At 35.2% G+C, this 23,811-nt stretch overlaps 1 protein-coding gene across 2 annotated transcripts; it reads left to right on the top strand.

Annotated features, from left to right (window-relative positions):
* Nucleotides 1-2,451: 2,451 nt before the first annotated feature.
* Nucleotides 2,452-10,056, top strand: LOC115441073 (peptidyl-prolyl cis-trans isomerase G). 2 transcript variants are annotated; one of them, XM_030165668.2, is made up of 15 exons: nt 2,467-2,758; nt 3,168-3,257; nt 4,131-4,253; nt 4,486-4,577; nt 5,299-5,469; nt 5,551-5,681; nt 5,802-5,908; nt 6,020-6,182; nt 6,359-6,447; nt 6,695-6,797; nt 6,883-7,014; nt 7,619-7,693; nt 8,019-8,147; nt 8,323-8,417; nt 8,498-10,056. In XM_030165668.2, the coding sequence occupies exons 5-15, from the start codon at nt 5,317-5,319 to the stop codon at nt 9,874-9,876; spliced, it is 2,556 nt and encodes an 851-aa protein (XP_030021528.1). In that variant the 5' UTR covers nt 2,467-2,758; nt 3,168-3,257; nt 4,131-4,253; nt 4,486-4,577; nt 5,299-5,316; the 3' UTR covers nt 9,877-10,056. The 2 variants fall into 2 exon arrangements, with proteins under 2 accessions (XP_030021527.1, XP_030021528.1); XM_030165667.2 differs by lacking the exon at nt 4,486-4,577 and having other exon boundaries at nt 2,452-2,758.
* The last annotated feature ends 13,755 nt before the right edge of the window (nt 10,057-23,811 follow it).

Raw genomic sequence — 23,811 nt, 5'->3', positions numbered from 1 at the left:
TGCAAAAGTTACATTTTTTTTTTTTATTTACGCCTTTTTGGGCAACCATTTCTGTAGCTACGAAACCGCGAAGACTCATGAAGTAGGAAATGTGCGCGCGCACACTCAAGCAAAATCAAGTTTTAATATATGCAAGATACGTTTCATTTTGTCATAGCGAGCCATCTCTAAGTGTAATATGGAGTGGAATACTTTTTAGACCCGCCAGTTTTAGGTGCGTTTAATTTGGATGCGTTGAATAGAAATGCGTTCGTAAACTGTTTACAATAAAAAAATTGTAGTACAAATATCGTTGTTCTCAAAAGTTACGAAAATTGCCTTAAATATAAAAATTACTTACATATTACGCGAGGGGGTCAAAAGTAACGAAAAATGTAAGGAATGTAACCTTCTGGCAACACTGATTATGTTGCTAAGGTCGGCTTGCGTACACTTTAAAATTATCAAATGGTTACTTTTGGTCATCTTTACGATGCCGAATTAAAAAGCAAATAAAATGTCAAATGTTCCAACTTGCCAACCTCAAAACAATGTCACAAACGCGCCCACACAATTTAGTTACGTTATACTTCAGCGCGTGCTTTTCAAAAGTGGCTACATGTTTTGTAATATTTTTGTTGTTAAATTTGAATAAATACACAGTGCTGTTTAAGTAATATATAGCCCTACGAAAAAGCAATGGCTTGTGTTATTGTGAGGTGTAATTCTCATTTTTCTCGTAAAGAAAATGAAACTGAAATCATCAGCTTCCATCGGTGAGTAAATAAAAACCCTAATATATTTGCTTAAGCCCTGTACATAAGTGCAAAAAGTATTATTAATTAATCTTTATTATGCTGTAGTCATATTATAATCTGCTGTTGGCCATTCGATACAGTAATTATTAAGTATTTTTCATTTTTCCCATTTTACGTAGTCGTGTTCAATAGTGTTGTGCTGCATATTCTGTCGATAACATATTGTAGTTTACTATTTTGCATAAATTGCCTTTTACTTTCAACAATACGGTGGTGTAGTGGTAAAAGCCACTTGGAAACCGTGCGCGAAGGCTGGGGGTTGAGGAAACTATCTGATTTTCATAGTGTGTCTCATACAATGTGTTTCATTGCAGATTCCCCACAGATGATGCTATGAGGCAAAAATGGATCGTTGCCATAGCTCGTCCCAATTGGCATTGGAAAAAACAGCATCGTGTTTGCTCTAAGCATTTCGACAAAGTTTTATTAACATTGAAATAAGTTATCAGACATATGTGACATGAATGATACCGCTGTGTTTTATTTTACTGTCCCATTTTAGTAGCTTCTGTCAAATCCCACCTCTTGGGTATCTTTTAATCCCTAAGAAAGTCAGAAAAGAACAGAAGGTGTACTGGCTTCCTCCTAAACGAAATTCCGGCCGATTTTTTGTTTGTTACTAACAGCGGTTTCCATTCCTTCCGAAATTTCTAACATTTTCTTAATTTAATAATCTAAATGCTTGACCATTTTTGTTTGAATGACGTTTCGGAAGGCATGGAAACTGCTGTAAATAGCAAATGAAAATTGAACAAACTTTAGCTCGAAGAAAGCCGGTAGTTCTATAGTTTATTGTAATTTAACAGCTTCATAACGAGTGCTTTTATATACCCAGACTTCTTTTGGTACTTGAATACCAAATCAGGATTTTGATATCTTTTTTTAGCCTTTATCTAAAACAGCAATTTGCAACGGTTTGTAGTTGACTGACTGAAAAGTGTTTATTTTCGCAGGTGTGTGAATTTACCATAGCCGATAGACAAAGCATCTATCGATATCGATAAGATATCAGAAGGCATCGCAACACAATTAAATTTCTTGCTGTCTAAGACAGAGTACACTCAAATGTCATAGTGTCTTTTATGCTTGTTCTTGTTCTGAGGTTCTGAGAGTGAAATCGACTGTTAGGTAAATACTTCAATGTTCAGGTTCTAGCTTCCAGTCTTAATTTTCAGATATTTTAATTATAAAAAAACTTATATAAAATAGCAATAACAAATTATACATATGTAATGGATAATTTTATTTATTTTATCTATAGTTCTAAGCCTCAGATTGATTTTTTCAAAAGGAACAAATTTAGGGCTTCACGGATTTTTTGAGTATATCTGTGATATGTAATGTTTTTAGCAAGTAAAAGATTTTAAGTACATATGTCATATTGGTAAATTGAAGGGATAGCAACAGTGACGACTTAATAAATTTTTCCCAAAAAATTTTTAGAACGACTATACGTAACGTTTACGTATGTAGGTACTAAGTTTTCAATGGCGATTAAAATAATTCTAACGCGTATGTAGCGATAGAACGATATTTTATTGACACTGCAATATGGTTTGTGTAATAATTAGTTTTATAATTTAATTTTTATATTTTTTCTGATCTCATAGGCGGATTTGACGATACTCTATGACAAAAAGGTTCCGCCATTTTAGTCAATATAAATTTGAACGTATAATTATTGTCTCTGAATTGAACTTCCAATATGGCGGTAGATCACATTTTATTTCTAACCATTTAATTGTGAATTGCGAATATGGGGCAGCAATAAAGATGGTACTTTATTGTTTTCAAAGAGAGTAGGATTATTGTTTTAAAAAAAGTGATATAAGTTGAAGTCATAGAACCGTTTGTAAAGTTTAAGCATTGGCGTCCTAACGCATGCAAGCCTGGGATTTGTCCCTAGCTTTGCCATTGTGAAGTATTGATTATTCTTCAAAACCAAGATGATGATGTACACGGTAAGATTAGTTTTATTGCTGACTTTAATTTTATATCGTGTTAATAATTAAGCATGCGTGTACAACTTTAACATTTATGGGTGAAGTCCAGTTATATACTTTGATAATTACCTACTAACAATACAAGCCGGCATAGACTGGATTAATCCAATGGAGAGGAATAATAATAATTTTAATAGTGTAGTAAAAGTCTTTTCGTGAATGAATCCTCCGATCTAGGAGTTTTGCATTAGGTTCATATGATTATGTTGAGCGAAAATGATGTGACAACCGACTACTAACCTCGTTAGACCACTTCTGAAATAACAATGTGATCGAGATGATAACTCTGTTTAGTACGATGTGGACTTATAATCAATTAATGAAAACATGAAATTTGATGAACCCAAAGTATCATAACATGTTGTAGGGGACCAGTACCGAGCAAGATACCCGCTTCAGCGACAAGGAGAAGAAGCTCATGAAGCAAATGAAGTTTGGAGATTGTTTAACACAACAGGTAAGATAAATATTTATTTTGCTTGTCAATATACAAATCAATACAGAATATATCGACAATGCATCCTAAATCTAAGTTTTACTCAATATTTCACAAACTGTATTAAAGAAATTTTAAATAACATACCTATTTAGAAATAAATAAATTAATGTAGAAATTTGAAAAAGGTTTTATGTATGTGCTTATATAAGCAGCTTGTCAACCCTTAATAAACCTTACCATGCATAATAAAATATGAAGAAGTTGATATATTTTTGTGGTACATCCTATTATTTAATTCTTGTGCGCCCAGTTATTTTTTCCCAGAAATATTTAACAAACCAATGGAGATGGAAGTCCAAAATTTTAGTATACTATAATGTGTACATAGATAAGTAGACATGTCTTATTAGCAAACAGTATAACAAAGACTTAAAATCATTGAGTTCTATGTGAATGGACATGTAGGCAGGTCTATACTTTACCTTACTTTTCCTTTTTTTTTCTTTCAATGAATTTAATAAAATCGATGTCATGTTCTGCACGAAGTAATATAACAAAACATATAGTACTATTTAGTGAGTTGAACCTGTGATTTTGTTGGATTATCCCTCCATTCCATACATACAGATCTACTGAAATTATTATTCAGTATAAAGGAACATTTTTCAATAATAAGATTTTGAAACCAAAAGGTGGCTTTGATGTAATATCCCAATTAACTTTTAAAATCTTATATGTAATTTAAAATATTATATGCAAGAATATAAATATAAATCTTATATTTTTTGGTATGCTTTTTTAGGTAGTAAATAAATCAAATAGGTACTATAAAATAATTGATCTTAATATCAATTAATATTATTAATAATTTGGATAAATTATTTTGCATAGGTGGATATGTCCAAGGTAAAGCTGGATGTACTGAAGCCATGGATCACTCAGAAAATTACAGAAATCCTCAAGATGGAAGACGATGTTGTCATTGAATATGTCACCAACCAACTTGAGGAGAAGGTGACTTAAAAAATTTATTCATAGTCTGTGTATTATTTATAATGCCAAAATGTAATCATTGCAGTTTCTTTAGTCAGTCAGTTGTCAAATTTTATTTTTGAAGCATATTTTTTATTGTTTATTCAGTAGTTAGGTAACAACTGAAATCATTGAGCACAAGAAACTGCAATTGAAGTATGATGTTATATGTAATTGATTGCGTATGGATATTTTTATGGTCCCCACCGGTTAGCGCGCCGTCGAAGCCGCCTCAGCCCGCCGCCGCCCGCGTCCCGCCGCCGCCTGCTGGCTTCGCTCTTTTGGAGGCTCTTAGCATATCAATCGGTATTTACGGGGAAAATTAAATAATTAACATGCTAACTCAATATTAAAATGAGGAGCGCCTTCCTATATGCTATACACGATGGAAATCAATTCACTAGTTGATATTTATTGAAGAATTTACTAGTCGTATTGATATTTATTGAAGTCGTTAAGAGATTGATCTGACTCAGGGTAAGGAAGTTGTTTCGTTAGGCCTTGGGTTCAGCATAATGTGGATGTGTTCACAAAACCCTTACAGATGCAAGTGATAGAAGAAAGAAGAAAGAAATGGTTGGTTGCGCGTTCTACCGCCGCTGCAGTGTAAGCTGAGCTTCGTTGCAGCCGTCGTGCGGCGCGGAGTCGTCTCGCGGCTCTGCGGGCCTTCGCGCGGACCTCCCGACTGCACCATGAAAACTAATGATCACTGCCATCAATGTAGTTGTCGCTTCCTTATCTGAGTCATTTCTGAACCACTTTTGTGAAAAATTATGTAATTTGTATAATGGTGCTCTTAACGGCTTTTAATTTGGTATCTTTTTTTTCTCAGAATATTGAATTTGTAATGGAGCAATAAAAACATTTTCTAATAATGTTTGACCATAATATTATGTCAAGGACAACAAATTAAATATTTACCCAAGAGCTTGGATATAACATTTGGGTAGGATATATTATGATTGAACTAAAGCAGATTTGTAATATTGAGTTTTTTCTTTCCCGATCCCGTTTACTCGGCTCCTAGTTCCCTTGTCCAAAGAAAATGCAGATCAACCTTACTGGGTTCCTGAACGGGAAGAACGCGCGGCTCTTCATGGGCGAGCTGTGGGAACTGCTGCTGAGCGCGCAGGCAAGCGAGACAGGCATACCCGAGTCATTCACCCAGCAAAAGAAAGAAGAAATTAAAAAGAGAATGGTTTGTTTTTAATATATCTTTTCTCTTATTAAAACTTCTTGGCAATCAGAGTACGTGTAATCGCAAAACTTTTTTACGTAGGAAGAGCAGCAGAAGGATAAAGACAAAGATAAAGATCGTCGAAGATCCCGGACGCGGTCACGGTCTCGTCGTAGATCGCGAGAGCGGCGTCGGACGCGGTCTCGTTCACGCGACCGTTCGGGCGACAGGAAGTAAGTTTACGAGTAATGGGTCTATTTGGTATTGACTATTATACTGTTGGACTCGATTTGATTAGGTTTTGATTGTATTTCGTATTTTTGTATAAACGGTATAATGAATCTTTTCACCAGACATCGCAACGGAGGCAGTCCACGGCGGTCGAGGAGGCGCAGCAGGGATAAGAGCAGCCCGCCGAAAACTTCACAAGTAGACGAGGTCAAGGCATCAGAGCCGAAAGGTAAACATAGTAGGCAAATTATACTTCATCCATATTAAGTTTTATGTCGTTAAAAAGCAATATAAATCAAATGAATATCTCTATTTACAACTTATATCTCTTATATTTCAGAGAATGGAAAATCTCCGGAGAAGAAAGAAGAACCTGAAGTAAAGGTTGTTAATGTCAGTAATATTGATGATGACGTCAAAGAAGAAGTAAAGGAGACTTCTATGAAGGAGGATAAACCTGATGGAGGCGAAGGTCGTAAGTCCAGATCAGCATCGCCGGTTAAGTGAGTAATATAATGGTTTTGTAATTATTGATAGTAGTTATAAAAATAATGCATTTATTTTTTATTTAGAATATTGCACTCATGAGAATGTAATTTTTTAAATTAATATCTTATTCACTTTTTTATACTCCAGATTCTGCTATTTTATTTTATTATAAATATAGATGTTTTTTTAGACCGACAGGTGAAAAAGCTGCTGAAGAAAAAGAAATCGACAAACCACGTCGTTCCTCAAGTGACAGGCGCTCGACATCGGTGTCTTCAAGTATACTACCAATAGTTTTTTTTATTAGTTTTAAGCATATTAGTAAATAGAATAAAAAATAATCCAGTGCGACTATGCACTGATATAGGAAGTTTTGAGTTTTTCAACATTAAACTGTTTGGTTTGATTGACAGTTCATTTATAAATAAGATTTTGTTCTATCCAGTATAATTATGTGGTTTGATTATGATGATCTTATATTGGAATTTTGTCATTACTTACATAATAAACCCATAAATAATTATAGGGGGAAGTATCAAGAAGAGATCTTCTCATAAGAAACGTCAATACCGTTCCAATCGGGACTCGTCTACTAGCGTGAGCCCGAGGCGCAGTTCTCGCCGGGAGAGGTAAGATTAACAAAAGTGATCCAGCAATACACTTATTTGGTTATCAAAACGTGGTAAATCAATGTAATTTTTGTTTTTATAACAGGAGCAAGTCTCGTCGCCGTAGCAGTCGCAGGAGGTCGCTGGATCGTCGCGAGAGAGAAAGGGAACGTGAAAGGGAGAGGGAGAGGGAACGCGAAAGAGAACGACGACGGCGTGAAAGGGAAAGGAGGGAGAGGTATAAACATAAAATATGGGATAAATTTCTTGTAACTAGACATTAACTTTAAAACAAAAAAGTTAATTGGTGTCCCCAAAGAATATATTTTATTTTATTGGGCAAGCATTAAATAGAAAGTATTAGTAGTTTACCACAATATCTGTTAGCTTGCCACACAAATGTGCAACAGTAAAACAGTAAAGAACTAACCACATTATGCATGTTTTCTACTGTTCGTTTGTTACTGCGGTGCCCCCTGATTGAGCGAAACCATTCATATGGATGAATTCCGACAGAATCTAAATAATTTTACATTTTATGCATTCTAATAAATCATTAGATGTCATGCTACAGAAAATTTTTTCACATCCGATATCTAACCTGTATTCTTCAATGTAGATAGTAGGCTTTTTAGCCTAAATCTTCCTTATTGAAGATTATTATTATGTATTTCGACATTGTTAATTATATATTGTCAGAATGTAAAAAAAATATATGTTTTAACATATTGTAGTTGCTACTCAAATCTTTTTATTTTTGAATATGTTTCTTTATTTTAATTTAAACCGGAGGTTAGAATGTTAATTATTAAGCAAAATTTATTTGTAATTTTCAACTAAAGGTCACGTGAACGTCGGCGATCACTTGAAAGACGTCGAAGATCGCGATCTCGTTCGCGCAGGCGCACTAGAGACAGGTAAAGTTATTTGTTTGCTTTTTATTCATATATTTTTTAATATACAAATACTACGTTTTGCTTTGAGTGTTGCCGTGCTAATAAGGGTTGCGTATACAGAAAAAGACTTCGCTAGAGTATTGCGGGACATATTTTAAAAAGTTCAAACTAGTGCTTACCCTTGTAATTTTATAATGCCAGCAGATGTGGGTTCTTAGGAAAGCTATAAACAACAAAATTACGTAAATATCTAATTGTATATGTACTTGAGAAATCTTATTTGCAAAAAAAATATATATTATTTCTGATATGAATTAACGACTAAAACATCTTTTTATGTTTGTAGATCCCGCGATCGTCGCCGTTCGCGCTCGCGCAAGCGTTCGCGTTCTCGACGTCGTTCGGACCGACGTTCCCGCGACCGTCGCTCCCGTGAACGGCGCTCTAGGGACCGTCGTTCCAGAGAAAGGTCTAGGTAACTATTCCATGATATATTTGAACACCATAAAATATATTCCCAGTTCCGTATATAAAATATTAGTCACAAAGTATTATAGACTATATTGTGAAAATATATGTTACTGCAATTTTTTTCTGTCCGTCCTTAATTACTTGTTACTAATTGTATATATTATAACACATTTTTGCAGAGAAAGAAGATCTCGTGACAGAAAATCTCGCGACAGAAGATCGACCGAACTCATTAAGGAGCGATTAGAGAAGTCTGTCTCTATTCCTCGAAAAGGTAGGGTTAAATCAATAAACCAACAAAACATACTTCAAGGTTGTTATTGTGTGATTAAATAGGTTTTATTGTTTCTCCAGAAAACATAGAAAAGATCCGGAAGAAGTCCTCCGAACGTGTATCATCTGTTCCTCGAGAACAGTCGAAAGAACGTGTCATATCTAGTTCCAGCAGAGAATCTTCAGTGGCGAATAATAAACCAGTGGCTCAAACTGAAAACCAAGCTAAACAAAATCAATTATCAGACCAAGAAGATAAAGAAGATATTATACCTATACCTACTTTGCGCGAATATTCTAAGAGTTTATCTCGCACCCCATCTCCATTCTTAAGAAAACATGAGATGGAGAGTAATAAAAAATCTGATAGATCTGGTGATGATATATCAGAAAAAGAGCAGAATGATGAAGAAGCAAAAACAAAAGATAGTAAAAAGGGCAAACGTAAAGCTCACCAATCGGAATCTGATAGTGAAAGCAGTGAAGAGGTCTCTAAATCTAAGAGTAAAGCAAAGTTAAAACGTAAAGAGAAGACAACATCAAAAAGAGGAAAGAAACCAAAAAAAGAGAGTTCATCAAGTGAAAGTGATTCAGATGATTCATCATCAAGTGACTCAGAGGAAGACAGAAAAAAGAAGAATAAAAAGAATGCCAAAAAGAAGCTGGCCAAGAAGTCTAAAAAGAAAAGGACACGTTCATCGAGTTCAGACTCTAGTTCGGAAGAAGAAGTTAAACATAAAAGTTCAAAGTCAAAACAAAAGAGCATTCCAGAAGAGTCTGATTCTGAAAAAAGATCTAAAAAGCGTGTTAAAGATGTTAGTACCGAACGCATTAAGTCGGATAAACCTGATATTAAAGGAACCAAATTGAAAAAAGTAGACAATTCTGAAGAATCACACGGCGAAAGTTCTGATACTGACGAAAAATCTGCTAAAAAGAAGTCCATAAAACGTGATTCGTCTAGTTCCGAAAAAGAAGTTAGACGTGGAAAAAAACTTGAGGGATCTAAAGACAAACCGTTGTCGCCGGATTTAGGTAAATCAAGAAAAGTGGAAGAAAAAGTCTCTAAAACAAAGCCTATTGAAGAACTAAAAGTCAAATCCCGGGACGATAGTGACAAGAAAGCTAAGAAGCGAGAAAAGGAAGAATCTTCTTCAGATAGTGACCAAGTGTCTAAAAAGAAAGCAAGGAAGAAAGTCACCGATTCCGAGTCTGATTCTGACAGTGATGAACCTAAAAAGTCGAAGAAAGCTAAGAAGCATAAGAAACATTCTAAGAAACATAAAAAACACAAGAAACATAAGAAGTCATCTAAAAAAAAGGATGATTCTTCCGAAAGCGAGGAAGTCGAGGAAGAGGACGAGGAAGGAAAGGTGAACAATGAAGACTTGGAAAAAAAATTACGTGAAAGAGCGTTGAAGTCTATGAAAAAACAGACAAGTGTTTCAGGGTCGGATTAGTATGCTATTAACACGTCCACCGCACTTTGATGATTTTAATACCTACTTTGAATGACCCAATATTTTAAACTTATTTGTTCTATGTTAGGATACTAAAACGATTTTGAATATGAATAGCATGAACGATTTTAAGATAACATGTATGTAATGTTGTTAGTAATAAACTATTAAAACAACTATCATCGTTTCTACTTTTATTATTTTTGCCCATCTATGGTATTAAATGGTCAAGTAAATTAATAACTTTGGATGTACTTTGGTTACACGTGCAAAATACATACTATAATATACAACACTTAAAATGAAAACATTATTTTCTGCTATAGCCTCTGTAGCCCGTAACTAAACTAGGAGTGATTCCATTGGTATAGATGCCTCCATGAACGGGTTTTTTATAATACCCATAGCCTAAGTGGTTGGCACCGTGGTAATATGGATTATTATAACCCAAGTAAGATCTTAGTCCTCCATTACCACCAAATCCGCCATAGCCACCATTCCCACGATACGCTGAATGGGCGATGTTCCCGATTGTATTATATTCCAAATCATTTTTGTAACCTGAATAATCGACGTTTGGTGATTTTCCTTCATATTCATTATAACTGCCTATGTATTCTTGGCCGGAAATTGGCACTTGATTATACCGTTTATTATATCTATGGTAGTTATTGTAAGCATCGTAGGCGTTGTAATTGTCCAGGCTGCCATGCCCTGTAACTCCGTATCCGCTATTCGCATAGGGATCAGTCCAACCGGAATCTGAAACAATAATATATTATACCAATCATGCGAGAAGGCACTGGGCAACATCAATGATTAGTCCCTCGACATTCAGTTCTCAATTTCTACTGTAACTTACAGTACGTGCTTGCAGCAGAGTTTAGGTCCTTTAGATTATAAGTGCCTTGATTCGAAATATTTAGATCTGAATTAGTTGATTTATGTGCAGTAACGGTACAAACATATCCTGTTAAGAATAAAATCCAACGGTATGTCGCCATCTGAAAGAAAATTATTTTAGGAATGAGACAGATATACTTAAACAGTTTCATGTTACAGTTTTGAGTAACAGACAATATTAGGCTTTACTTAAGTTTAAAGTTATATCTAAACGACTAGATTTTGTTGTGGCTTTGTCCGCGTGATAGGCTTTTCCTGGATGAAATTTCCGCTATAATGTAATATTTTTTCCGGAATAGAAAGTAGCTCATATCTTTCCCAGGCTCTCTAACTATATCCATATCAAATTTCATCGAAATCCGTTGGATAATTTTTGAGTTTATGGCACTCAAACTGGCATACACATGCGGCCGCGGACTTTGTTTTTGTAATCTATACTATTATATAAAGCTGAAGAGTTTGTTTGTTTGTTTGTTTGAACGCGCTAATCTCAGGAACTACCAGTCCAAACTGAAAAATTCTTTTTGCGTTGGATAGCCCTTTGTCCGTGGAGTGCTATAGGCTATATATCATCACGCTATACCCAATAGGAGCGGAGCAGTAATGGCTAATCTCAGGAACTACCGGTCCAAACTGAAAAATTCTTTTGCGTTGGATAGCCCTTTGTTCGTGAATTGCTATGGGCTATATATCATCACGCTATACCCAATAGGAGCGGAGCAGTAATGGCTAATCTCAGGAACTACCGGTCCAAACTGAAAAATTCTTTTTGCGTTGGATAGCCCTTTGTTCGTGAATTGCTATGGGCTATATATCATCACGCTATACCCAATAGGAGCGGAGCAGTAATGGCTAATCTCAGGAACTACCGGTCCAAACTGAAAAATTCTTTTTGCGTTGGATAGCCCTTTGTTCGTGAATTGCTATGGGCTATATATCATCACGCTATACCCAAAAGGAGCGGAGCAGTAATGGCTAATCTCAGGAACTACCGGTCCAAACTGAAAAAATCTTTTTGCGTTGGATAGCCCTTTGTTCGTGAAGTGCTATAGGCTATATATCATCACGCTATACCCAATAGGAGCGGAGCAGTAATGGCTAATCTCAGAAACTACCGATTCGAACTGAAAAAATATTTTTGTGTTGAATAGCTCTTTGTTTGTGGAGTGCTCTAAGTTATATATCATCACGCTATGACCAATAGGAGCGGAGCAGTAATGGCTAATCTCAGGAATTACCAGTTTGAACTAAAAAAATCGTTTTGTGTTGGATAGCCCTTTATTTGTGGGGTGCTATAGGCTGTATATAATCACGCTATATACCAATAGGAGCGGAGCAGTAATGAAACATGTTGCAAATACGGGGACAATTTATTAGTTTTGAGAGCTTCCGTTGCGTGCGCTGCGTAAACGGTTAAAGTTATGCAACAATGATGTATGACGGGATTGTTCCTCTTAAAAAGTTCTAAAAAAATATATTATAAAACAAAGTCCCCCGCTGCATCCGTCTGCCTAAACGTCTTAAACTCAAAAACTACCCAACGTATTAAGATGAACTTTGGTATGGAGACAGTTTGAAACCCTGGGAAGAACATAGGCTCCCGAGAAACTACTACTTTAATAATGGAAAACTTTAGCCTGTAAAACTTTATAACGCGGGTGGAGCCGCGAGCAAAAGCTAGTACTTATATATTTTAAAACTTTTTAGACGAGCAATCCGTCATACACATGTATGCCTTAACTTTAACTATTTACCCAGCGAACGCAAAGGAACCTCCCAAAAAGATTACTTAATTTTTTCCCGTTTTTGCAACATTTTTCGTTGATGCTCCGCTACTATTAGTCATATTATCGTGATGTTATATGCCTACCTCGATAAATGGGCTATCCAACATTAAAACAATTTTTCAATACGTACCACTAGCTCCTAAGATTTGCTCGTTCAAATAAACAACTCTGCCAAATAATGATTAGTAAGTACCTACTGCTTATCTATTAACTTACGTTCTACATTTAACGAATGGCTATTTAGAACTTATAAACATGCAATTACAATTTTTATTTCCTATGACCCTCAACGAAGGATGTTTAGTACGTGACCTTAAAAGAATAAGTACTTAGTTTTTCTCACGGTAACATACGTTCTTTGATTTGCATTCAAGTAGCGGTGCATCAAATATTCATTATCATAGTTCAAGAACACGTTATTTTGTTTTTAATAACAATTTTTACATTACAGATTGACGGAAATTGTTAATCCCAACTTTAAGATGTTTAGAGATCGTATCTCTTAAATGCGTTATACGCAGGTACATACAATATAGTTATGATGTGTCTGCGGCAAAATTAAAATATAATAATATCTATAATTATAAATAATACTTAGCTATACTTAGTCTGGCCATAAATACTGTTACACTTAATTATAAAAAAATATTACATTTGAATTTCGAATCTGTCATTTTTATACGATTGTTCATTGTGTTTTCTCATTTTGGCGCCAATACATTGTAAAATATTTTGCGATATTAAAATGGTGTGGGGTGATAAAGAGAACCGAATCGCTGTGATAGCATTACACAAAGTAGGTATGGAGCCAAATGCAATTTTTAAAACTCTCCATACACTTGGTATTAGTAAAATGTTTGTGTACCGGGCTATTAATAGGTACAATGAGACCTCCTCTGTTTGTGACAGAAAAAGATCTGGCCGTCCACGTAGTGTTCGTACGAAAAAGGTGGTCAAAGCAGTAAGGGAAAGAATTCGAAGAAATCCTGTCCGAAAGCAAAAGATTTTATCTCGGGAAATGAAGATAGCACCTAGAACCATGTCGCGTATTTTAAAAGATGACTTAGGACTTGCAGCCTATAAGAGACGCACTGGCCATTTCTTAACTGATAATTTAAAGAAGAATAGGGTGGTAAAATCGAAACAACTACTGAAGCGGTACGCAAAGGGAGGTCACAGAAAAATTTTGTTTACGGATGAGAAAATTTTTACAATTGAGCAACATTTTAACAAACAAAATGACCGTATTTATGCTCAAAGCTCTAAGGAAGCTTCCCAATTAGTCGACAGAGTGCAACGTGGACATTATCCGACTTCAGTGATGGTTTGGTGGGGTGTTAGCTATGAAGGAGTGACTGAGCCATATTTTTGTGAAAAAGGTATCAAAACATCGGCACAAGTGTATCAAGATACCATTCTTGAGAAGGTAGTTAAGCCCCTTAACATCACCATGTTCAATAACCAAGTATGGTCCTTCCAGCAAGACTCGGCGCCGGGTCATAAAGCTCGGTCCACGCAGTCTTGGTTGGAATCGAACGTTTCGGACTTCATCAGAGCTGAAGACTGGCCGTCGTCTAGTCCCGATCTTAATCCGCTGGATTATGATTTGTGGTCAGTTTTAGAGAGTACAGCTTGCTCTAAACGCCATGATAATTTGGAGTCCCTAAAACAATCTATACGATTGGCAGTGAAGAATTTTCCCATGGAAAGAGTGCGTGCTTCTATTGATAACTGGCCTCATCGTTTAAAGGACTGTATTGCAGCCAATGGAGACCACTTCGAATAAGCTTTTTATATTTTTAATTGTTTTATATTTATGTATTAAACTGACACACTGTAAAAGTAATAAATGTTATTTGCAGTTAACAATTTTCTTTTTTCTTTATTACAATATTTATGGCAAGACTAGGTATAAGTAAAAATTAATACATGCAAACAAGTTATAGCTAGGTACATATATCAAGAAAATATTAAAGAAGCTATAACGTATCATATCTGATAATATAAAATGTAAAAAAATATTTATCCATATTTTTAATCAAGTAAGTAAGTATCTCTTATTCGGTGAAATGGTAGGATCTGATAGATCTGAACCAGACATTTTTTGAAAACAAAGTAGGTTTCTAATTATAAAAAAATAAAATAATAAGTAGTTAAGTATATATTAACATTACATAATATTATGTAATTTAAAACACAACAATTAATATGATTAAATATTCCTTCGGCCAATTATTTAATAGGTACGTAGTACAAACGTACATCTGAAACTAAGAACAGAGCATTTCATAGCATTATTAAACACACAATACGATGTCAGCCATATAAAATAAAATGTCCTACTCGCTAACTAGTTGTTGCACATAGGATGCTTTCTGTTAATTAGCGCACGTTAAAATAATAAGCCTGTAAGACAATTTACCTTTATCATATCATATGTACGTGCAATAAGATTAATCCTTATAGGTGATATTTTGTTTTTAAATTATTTTACTAGACATAAAAATGATGTGTTCAGCGTTTGAGTTACCTACTATAATATTAATAAGTAATTTTAATATTTGTATTGATAACAATAAGAGCAATAATATGTTTTTTTTAATGTAATAATATATAAGTAAGTACTTTAAAGGGGAAGGACTGGAAAATAGGATCAGGTAAGAATTTTTCATAATATACATAGGGATGTAAAAGTTTTTTTATAAGGAAAATGTTAATCATTAGCCAGGGATCGTTATGGGTAGATGTAAATGGTAAATTGGTGGAGGGTTCAACTTTTAAGTATAAATCTGCAATACAATTTAAATTAATACTGATTTTACACATTAAAAACGTTACATTCCTTTGATAAACTTGAAAGTAGATATTTGCTTACCTTAAACCGTCGTAGGGAAATTTGTGTCAGCCCTTTGTACCTTTAAGCAGTACCTTTTTAACGAATTTATTCAACTTGTAATTTATAATAATTAAAGTTAAGTGCAATAAAGCTAGAGCAAATTCTTAGTCACAAACGCAGGCTACATGTCCTGAGCTAAGATGCGTTCTGAGTTCGTGTGTGTGCCTTCAGACCTTTATAAACCGTGGGAGTTTTTGTGTCATAATTGACAATGGTCACTGGGGAGGTAATAAGTCCGTTTAGACTCAGTTCGTCCTTCTACCAAAACATTATGACGCATAAACTTGTACCTGTTCAAGAATTTTCACACAAAGTTTTTGTTGCATTTTTCCTACGATTTAATGTTATACGGACGTGGAAGTATTTACTTATGTCGTTTAGGAAACGATTTTGTTATCGATATAGTAATAAGTTTGTTGTTTTTATTGCTAAGGTCTCGCGCGATTCGGTCCGCGTCGATGATGCATTGATGTCTGCATTCTGCACCTTTAGGTATAATAATTACATACTATAGCTACAAAAATATCTTAAATCAGTTCTCCACTGCGAGTGATGAGGGACAAGTTCAACGTGAGTATTTTTGTCTTAACCTAGCGGCACAAGTTTAAGAAAGCAAAGTCTATGTATATATTTTTAACGGTTTATTGTGACTGCTCTTAAAAACAATCTCAAATAATGTCTTATGTCATTGTGTTTTAACGTCCTAGCAGGTGGATTAATTTTGATGATAATTTTCGTTATTAAACTACGAAAAAATCGGAGGATAACCAAAAGTTAAGTATACACAAGAGATGGGCTACATCAATGACGTTTTACAAATAGACGCGTCATACACTAACAAAATGGCACATAAAAACGGCGCACTATTTGCTATACTCACGTACCTGTACATATAATTACAAATTGGCTCGAAGAAGGAATAAAAAGATGCAGCATACATTCGTTAGAAAAGGATATATATACATCGACAGTTACGTAATAACGTTAGTGCCACGCGCTCATTGGCCGTCAAGTCGGGCAATTACCTTACTTTTGGTTATGTAGCGCTCGATATAAAAAAAATAAAGTTTAACCCAATTGTATTCAGCGTATAATATCAGCCCTGTATTATACTTATATACTGTCCCACTGTTGGGCACCGGCCTCCTCTACTACTGAGAGGGATTAAGCTTTAGTCCACCACGCTGGCCTAGTGCGGATTGGTAACTTCACACACCCTCGAAATTCCTATAGAGAACTTCTCAGGTGTGCAGGTTTTATCACGTTGTTTTCCTTCACCATTAAAGCAAGCGATAATTCACAAAGAATACACACCTATTTTTTTTACGAAAAATCAGAGGTGTGTGCCCTTGGGATTTGAATTTGAAATTTGGGCGGACATTCGTCTCGGCAGTCTGTTCTACAACTAAGTAAGGTCAGGTGGGGCAAGTGCGCCGACGGGGTAAGTGCACCTGCCCTAAAAAAATCGAAAACTAGTGATGTTATACAATTATCGCAATCTTATATCTATGCTTCTAACTGAAATGGAGTTCCACTAAAAAACACAAATGGCTCTGTTCATTTTAATACGATTTATTCGCCATTTTATTTTAAGTGTCATTTAGACCTGTAAACAGAGATGACCCCGTGAAAGATAAAATCAAATATTTCAAGATATTTAACATATTTCTGTAAACCAGTAAGGTGAGTACATAGTTTAAACCTTTTATTTTAACTTCCTGTCCGAATTTTATCTATATATACTAAAATAAAGGTTTTTTTAGCAATGCGAAAATATGCACTTCAAAATTGTCGAGTTGGGCAAGTGCGCCACAGTTAATAGTCGTATGGCGCACTTACCCCTAAACCATATATTACCAACCTTTTTGAGAATAAGTTTTACTAATATGACTTATTATTATTAAAATGTAACAGCATCATTTTTGTACTCAAGGTATTTTGTTTTGAACCGACTTAAATAAAAAGCTGTATTAGTTAATTCGTCGGATATTTGTTTGTTTTAAATGGTTCGTTTTTACAAAAGAAGAAATGAAAAATGTTATAAGGCCAAATTCTAAGTTTTTGAGTTATAACGCATTCAAAAATGTTAATTCCTACATAATTGTATGTTTTTTTTTAGTTTTTAGAAATAAAATGGATTTCGTATTAAAGCTACCATTTCTTTATAACAACATATCCGTACATAAAACTCGAATATTAATACCTACATATAGCAAAAAAAAATGGGTAAAATGTTTTGAAGCCCTGATTTACAAATATATGGCGCACTTGCCCCGAATTTGATTTGACAGCCATAGTTTGTTATAATATTGAGTTATAAAAAATTATCCAAGAGCAATGCGGGTAAAAATTATTTTTCTATGGACTAAAATGAGTGTTTTCTTTATAATGTCTGTTATTGACGTTTTTTTTTACACAGGCGCACTTACCCCATTTCCGGAGGCAAGTTCGCCTACTACCATCTTTTTTTACTTTGAGCAAAATATTATTAAATTATTGTCTGATTTCCTTGAATGGCTATAGGTCGTTATCACAAAATACCAAATATTCTTAAATTAATAAAATTACATTCTTAAGTCAGCACGAAAAGAAATTATTTTGCATTGAATCCAGCTATGATAATTTTATGGCGCACTTACCCCGACTGACCTTACGCTATCGCCGCTTCAGCGTGCTTTGGAAAATTTATAATAAAAAAAAATGCTTTATTCATCACATCGGCGAATATAGTTGCGCTTATGATAAGTGAGACATGAGAATATTTAATTATATAAATAAAGTCGCTTATATCACTAAAGACATTTTACATTGGACTTAAAATAAACGAAATACTATACCTACAGTAAACAAAGAAGCCAGCTCGGGCTGGCAGGAAAGATGAAATGAAAATGAAATAGGTATATAATCTTATTAAAAGTAAAGGGAGGAACGCGTCATGGTGCTCTCTGGTGAGGACGAAATAGGCCCTAAACCAGCTCACCTACCAGCTTTTCACTAGCTGTCTAAGCGAAGCTAATAAAGAATTACTATGTAGGTATTTCATAGTAAAGTACGACTAGGAACAACTTTCATTCCTTATACTTGATCTTATAATGTTTACTTTATAAATGTATAAATATTTCGCATGACTACAATTGCAAGTGCTTTGCAGAGGCTCGCAGTGACCCGTAACAATACTTTGGAGTCATGGTTACATGGCTACACAGCACCCATCGGCCGTGGCGTGTGTGAAGGTACACGTCTCATGGTATCTTACTCATTACCTATCTATTTATATAAAGTCACGCTTATATCCTCAGAGTCAGAGAAGTGTAGGTAGCTTTTATCTATGCATCGAGATTAAGAACTCGTAACCTATATTATCTCGTTATCTAATCAGTTGAGTCCTGTGTCCTGACTACTGTGATATTTTGGTGGTAGATAAGTTAAATATATTGTGTCCTTTATATTTATATCATACGGCTGACTGTGTCTGCCCCGGTGGTGTAGTTTTATTATGGTAGGTCGTACCTGCAGTGATGAGGTTTTGGGTTTGATAATCGGGTCGAGCAAAGTAATATTTGTTTTTTCTACTAAGGATTAGCTCGAGTTAGGAATTTGTGCCTGATATGGCGATACGTTCACCCCCTATCACATCATGGGACGGAAGACTCGAGAGGGAAAGTCATTGCGCCGTTTGCTCTTAGGCGTACCTCTTCAAAGATCAAAGGCGTGAGTGTGTGTATGCGTATTTTTATATAATAATATTATGTATGTAAGTGGGTACTGATCGTTTGGTCAGATTTGGAAGTAGAAATAGATTCAGAAATAAGCGTTAGTAACATATTATGTGTCATTTTAGCAAATAAGGCAACCATAAGTAAGTTTATTCAGTATTGTAGGGACATATTAAGAAATGGAAATAAGTCAAAATAGTTAAAGTAAACCGCGTAATCTAACCCCCTCATTCATAAACGTTATTTATCTAAGGACGGATTATTGCTGTGATAAGTATGGTTCTCAGTACTCACAGCATGGCATGCCTCTAAGTGCGATAGGGCCGTTGTGATTGGCTAAAATTGAGACACAACTTGAATCTAGCTGACTGTCAGATAAACGAAGCTGAACAAGCAGCAAGCTGTTAAGCTTGCTGTTTGTTGTTGGATTCAAGTTGTAAGATAAACAAAGATGAGAAACAGACTTCTATTCACAGCAATGCTTCGTCCTTAGATAAATAACGTCTATGAATATGGGGGTAAGATTACACGTTTTATTTAGTAACATATTAATAATAGTAATAAAGATAAGAACAAACATAGAATCATAATATGTATTAGGTATCTAAAATAAGCAAGAAAACTTAAAAATTAAACCGCCTTCTAAAACCACTACAAACCAAAAAATAAATTAACATTACCTAAGTATATACTGGTTACCAATTTTGGAGTCGGTGCCTAATAAAAATTAAACATTAGACATTTAAATTGTTAGTTAAGCCAGATAAATACATGAAAAACTATGTGTGAGCCTATAAAATTTAAGGGTTGCCCTCGATTACTCCAGGGTCCAATTATCAGATCCTGACTTGGAGCTTATGGAACCACTTCAGAAGTACCCGTATTCGAACAAAAAAAGAATATTGAAAATCGATCTACATAGGCCGAGTAATCACGTAACGAAAACACATACAGTCGAATTGATAATCTTTTCCTTTTTTTGAAATCGGTTAAAAATCTAGACAAATGTAAGATAGACGAATAAGATAAAATTGTATATAAATAAGTAGAAATGTAAGAAAAAAGTAATAGAAAGAAAAATAATTTTGTAAGTAGAAAATCTATACTATTATATAAAGCTGAAGAGTTTGTTTGTTTGTTTGTTTGAACGCGCTAATCTCAGGAACTACCAGTCCAAACTGAATTTTTTTTTGCGTTGGATAGCCCTTTATACGTGGAGTGCTATAGGCAATATATCATCACGCTATATTCAATAGGAGCGGAGCAGTAATGGCTAATCTCAGGAACTACCGATTCGAACTGTAAAATTCTTTTTGTGTTGAATAGTCCTTTGTTTGTGGAGTTTTCAAAGTTATATATCAACACGCTATGACCAATAGGAGCGCAGCAGTAATGGCTAATCCCAGGAACTACCGGTTTAAACTGAAAAATTCGTTTTGTGTTGGGTAGCCCTTTATTTGTGGACCGCTATAAGTTATATATCATCACGTTATATTCAATAGGAGCGGAGCAGTAATGGCTAATCTCAGGAACTACCGATTCGAACTGAAAAATTCTTTTTGTGTTGAATAGTCCTTTGTTTGTGGAGTTTTCAAAGTTATATATCAACACGCTATGACCAATAGGAGCGGAGCAGTAATGGCTAATCGCAGGAACTACCGGTTTCAACTGAAAAATTCGTTTTGTGTTGGGTAGTCCTTTATTTGTGGACTGCTATAAGTTATATATCATCACGCTATGACCAATAGGAGCGGAGCAGTAATGGCTAATCTCAGGAACTACCGGTTTGAACTGAAAAAATCTTTTTGTGTTGGATAGCCCTTTGTTCCTGGAGTGCTATAGGCTATATATCATCACGCTATGACCAATAGGAGCGGAGCAGTAATGAAACATGTTGCATAAACGGGGTAAATTATTAGTTTTGAAAGCTTCCGTTGCCTGCGCTGCGTAAACGGTTAAAGTTATGCAACAATGATGTATGACGGGATTGTTTCACTTAAAAAGTTCTAAAAAATATATTATAAAATAAAGTCCCCCGCTGCATCTGTCTGTCTGAACGTGTTAAACTCAAAAATTACCCAACGTATTAAGATGAAATTTGGTATGGAGACAGCTTGAGACCCTGAGAAGAACATAGGCTCCCGGGAAACTACTACTTTTATAACGGGAAACTTTAGCCTGAAAAACTTTATAACGCGGGCGGAGCCGCGGGCAAAAGCTATTAATAAATAAAAGGGACTAGAGAGTAGGGAATGAAAATAAAGAAAGAATTTGGGCACAAAATGGAAAAGGATAAAAGTGAAAGAGGACAGAATGCAAGTAACTCAGATAATAAATAAGTATGTTAAAGAATGTTTACGATGAAGCTATGGATACAGATAACCAGTAGCCATCCTTAGTGTATTTTGAAGATCTCTTGTTGCTATGGTGCAGTTACGTAAATCACAGTTGATGATATAGCGATCTTTTTGTTTAAGCAGGAAAATCGAGGATCTACGGCCTTGAGTGTATAAAAAACAAATTAATAAAAATATAATGGAGCGGCAGTTCAGGAATATGACAAATTTTGATGTGGCTCTGTGATGATTTGGAGCGGAGTTGGTTGGGACGACCACACAAATCTCGTTGTTGTTCCCGGCGGTTGTATGCTGAAGATTATGTAAAAAATGTGCTCAAAGATTAAGTTTTGCCTGCAGCATATGGTATTAGTGCAATCTTATTTGACAGTCGCATCTGTAAGTGTCCTATTACACCTAAAACCCTGCAGCAGCTCTCTGGAACGTTGATTGAAGAAAGGGAGCTAATTTCTGGAAAACATATTTTGAGGATCTTAAAAGTATGCCGTGTCGTTGTCAAGCTGTAATTACACATAGTTACAATTTTAATAAAAAAAATAATCATAATTGAGTTGTTTTTTTTACCATTATTGAAGTAGTATTTTTTTTTCATAAAATTAAGTTTAAACCTGCTGATAATGTCTTCCTAGCCGAATTCAGTCACGTGGACTATAGAAACTGGACAGTCATATTTACGTCTAAGACTGGGTACCCAAGAGTCGTGTTTCTGGTCTTTGATGCGCTCTTACATGACTTAAAACCTAATTGTAGTTTAAGCAATAGAAAGGACCACTACCTTTAATTGTTTTGAGCAGTATAATTTGTATTTTGTTTTTATTGATTTGAATGACGAGACGTGCTTGATGTTAAGCAATACAACCGTCCATACACAGTAGAAACACCTTAAATTACTAAGTTTTGTTTGGTATTCCACTGCGCATGCCATCCTGAGACGTGAGATGTTATGTCCAGTAGTTACACTGGCTACAATGTCCTTCGAACCGAAACACAATAATGGCTGCACACTGTTGCTTGGCGGCAGATGTTGACATTGCGGTGGTACTTATCCAAGCGGACTCTCACATATGAGAGATCTACCACCAGTATTGTCTTATGTATCTGTATTGTATATTATATCGTGTTATATTATATACTAGTATGTATTTGAACTATGTGTTTTTCCAAATTTGAGGCTTCATCATAATACTTTATTAGCACATTCCACACAATAACTTAATAACACAATCCGTTTTGGAACAAAATAATTAAAGATTGTATTATAGCTTACACTTTATTGTTAATTGCTTAATAATGTAATGCCTAGTTTCGGCGGAATAAAATAGTTTTAAATTAATACAAAAAAAAAAACTTGTTTGATTTGAAGCCAAATAAAGGCATAATGTAATGCAACTCGGTAGAATGAATCCTCCTAGCCAAATTTTCGGCCACGGCGGCCAATATCAACAGAGATCAGCCAGGTACGCAGGAGATAATATCGTGCACAAATGTGTGCGCAATACACAGGTGCACTCTCATAATTCGGTGAGACGGCAATCCGACATGAGCGGATAGGGATCAGGGGCAAGACCAACGGCTTTACGTGCTTTCCGAGGCACGGTAGGTATCACACCGCCTGTTTCTGACTCCGAGCTGTGACTGAGTAATGTTTAAAATAGAATTATTTTGGCCCGACCCGGGATTCGAACCCAGGACCTCAGCGCAGTAATCGTCCTCGTACCGTGTACAATTACAACTACGGCACCGAGGCAGTCAAATACGCAACTCGGTTATTCTATTAAGATTATGAAGTTGATACAATGACGATTTTTTTATATGAATTTCGACAGAACAAAGCCGTCGTACGCTACAGATTTTTTGATATAGCATAAAATTTTGGAAAAACTCAGCTGGTGTATCCAGGTATCCAGATACGAATTAAGTTTTTGTTCTATGTTATTTGAGAATCTCACTTTATTCGATTAGTGTGACGAATTATGTTCATTCAGTTAAAAGGTACATACTGTTTTTAGTTTGTCAATAAGTTTGTTCATTACGAGTTTGTAAGCTATAGAGCGAGAAACTTCATTATATAAGAAGTATACTCTTCGTTCCTGCGCCAAATATTTTCACCAGTTCCTTTATTTAGAGGAGGTGGTTAAGGAACAATGGTGAAGGGTTTATATAACCCGATTCCTGCCGGCTTCCCTTTCGTAATTCATGTGAAATCTAATTATAATGAGAACGATTTGCAGGAGGCATTAATGCATATTAGAACCGAAGTATCTGCTGTGTCGGGT

This window comes from Manduca sexta, chromosome 26 (genome assembly GCF_014839805.1).
Source record: "Manduca sexta isolate Smith_Timp_Sample1 chromosome 26, JHU_Msex_v1.0, whole genome shotgun sequence".
NCBI lineage: Eukaryota > Metazoa > Arthropoda > Insecta > Lepidoptera > Sphingidae > Manduca > Manduca sexta.
This window is presented reverse-complemented; position numbering and strand designations above follow the sequence as displayed.

Coding starts and splice junctions, on each gene's coding strand:
- LOC115441073 (XM_030165667.2), top strand. Junction 3,258..4,130: donor GAGATTGTTTAACACAACAG/GTAAGATAAATA, acceptor TATTTTGCATAG/GTGGATATGTCCAAGGTAAA. Junction 4,254..5,298: donor CCAACCAACTTGAGGAGAAG/GTGACTTAAAAA, acceptor CTCGGCTCCTAG/TTCCCTTGTCCAAAGAAAAT.